At 38.2% G+C, this 2,089-nt stretch overlaps 1 protein-coding gene across 1 annotated transcript in view; it reads left to right on the top strand.

Moving 5' to 3' along the window:
- Positions 1–239: 239 nt before the first annotated feature.
- Positions 240–2,089, top strand: part of MYO6 (myosin VI) — a 93,628-nt gene continuing 91,778 nt past the window's right edge. Inside the window, exon 1 of the mRNA XM_021709841.1 lies at positions 240–390. Coding sequence (XP_021565516.1) covers positions 274–390 — 117 coding nt within the window. The 5' untranslated portion in view covers positions 240–273. The remainder of the gene's footprint in view (positions 391–2,089) is intronic.

Raw genomic sequence — 2,089 nt, 5'->3', positions numbered from 1 at the left:
CAAGGACCAATTTCCCAGAGGCAGTGATCTCTCTTCTTATGCCTTTAGTTCTAGAGGATTTGTGGCCTTAGGTAAAGGTGGGTAAAGGGGGCCGGGGCAGCTAGATGGAGAGATGAAGTGGGGACCATCTGTGGCAGGGGTAGATGTGTGTCTGTGAGTGACAACCGACCTGTGAACTTTTAAAAAAGCTCTTGTTTGTCTTACGTCTCCAAGGTTTTCATGTTGCTTTACTTGTTCCTTTGAAACAGGAGGGAGTGGACAGTCCCCATCAAAATGGAGGATGGGAAGCCTGTCTGGGCGCCACACCCCACAGATGGATTTCAGATGGGCAACATTGTGGATATTGGCCCTGACAGCCTGACAATTGAGCCCTTGAACCAGAAAGGCAAGGTGAGTTTTCAGAATGATTTCGCGATGTGATTTCCTTAAAAAACAGGTGTTTTGGCCGGGCTCGGTGGCTCAGCCTGTCATCCCAGCATTTTGAGAGGCCGAGGCGAGTGGATTGCCTGAGCCTGTGGGTTTGAGACCCGCCCGGGCAACTTGGTGAGACCTCGTCTCTACAATAAATCAAAAACAAAAAACAAAAAACCCCAGGTATTCTGTCCTTTTAATGAAGGAGATGTTTCTGGCACTCTATAGTGAAGAGCTAATTTCTGGTCAATGAATCTGTTTTCGACTGACTGATCAGAAATCTGCAACCTAGGGGAAATGGTGGCCTGTGATAAAATCAGATGGCAATTTTGTGAGCCTTTCATTCTTTTATTCCCACATTCCTTTGATTTTCCAATTCTTAGTTGGCCTTTCATTCATAAGAAGAGATGACTATATGATAAAACAGAAACCATAACAACATTTTAATTTATCATGCCAATTACTAAAGTTATTAGTATACCTGTGATGTACTCAACACGTTATAAAGTAAAAATATGAAAAATGAAAGGGGTTATGTTATCAAATTTTGTTTTTGGCTGTATCTTCTAGGTAGAGTCTTTTTTTAAAAAAGCTTTTTATTTATTTAAACTTATTGACATGAATTTGGATAAATAGATCTCTTCTTAGGTGAAAATAATAGTTCTTAAAACATAAAAATACGCTTTAATTTTCTACCCATGGTATTTATTTCCTTTTATGCTTAGACATAGACTAGAGAGTGTTACAGAGTGGAAGTTTGAGGTTGTGAATTGGGTACAGAGGAGGAGGCATTTGTTGGAAATACCTCTCTTTCAGACTTCATGGGGGACCGGGAGGGTAGGAGAACTTCACAGTTTTCAATGTAATAAGTATTCCTCTTCACCAGTTCTTCTGACTAAATTGAATTTGTGGATGCCACTTCTGCTTACTTCTGTTCATGAATAATTTATATTCTACCGATGCATGGTTAACTAATGCCATATGACCGCCATCCTTCTGGGAACCTTAGAAAAACAAGGTGGAGCTCTCATGAGGTCTTTCACAGAGAAAACTATTCTGTTACGGTAAACAACCCAGGAACTGAAATGCATAATATATAATGTGCTATGTTAGAGGAGGCCAATTAAAGATACCCTCAGGAAAGGAAAGACAGAGTGTTTCTGGTTTTTTGTCTTATTAACAAGTCCCCATTTGTACTTACAGTGCAGTACACGTTAAAAAAAATAAGCTCAATTACTTTCTATGTTTGAAGTCTTTTGAGTTTTGTTTCCTGTAAGTACAGTAAATCGAAAGGCCAAAATGAAATGAAGAGTATATTTCCTAGATAAATCCTGCTATACACAATCTGTTATATTCACAGGTTACAAAATAATTCAGTGCAAGTTTGGAAGGAAATTGATTTATGGGGATATGCCTCTTCATATTTTAAATATTTTTTTAATGTGCTTTAAGCTTTCCCTTATTAGTATGCATCAGGTGCATATATAGAACCAATAAAAGCAGTTTAAATTAGGGAGTCATGTAGATTTCATGGGTCTGTGGATAACTCTGTAAGCCAAAATATAAATTTCTTTTCACAGAAATATTTTTTTGAGGATGAATAAATTATTAGGGATTACTTTTTTTTTTTTTTTGAGTTGGAGTCTCACTCTGTTGCCCAGACTGGAGTGCAGTGGCC

Source organism: Carlito syrichta, unplaced genomic scaffold (assembly GCF_000164805.1).
Source record: "Carlito syrichta isolate Samal-C Ts95f unplaced genomic scaffold, Tarsius_syrichta-2.0.1 Scaffold287498, whole genome shotgun sequence".
Taxonomy (NCBI): Eukaryota; Metazoa; Chordata; class Mammalia; order Primates; family Tarsiidae; genus Carlito; species Carlito syrichta.
The sequence above is the reverse complement of the archived record's forward strand: the minus strand, read 5'-3'. Positions and strand labels throughout refer to the sequence as shown.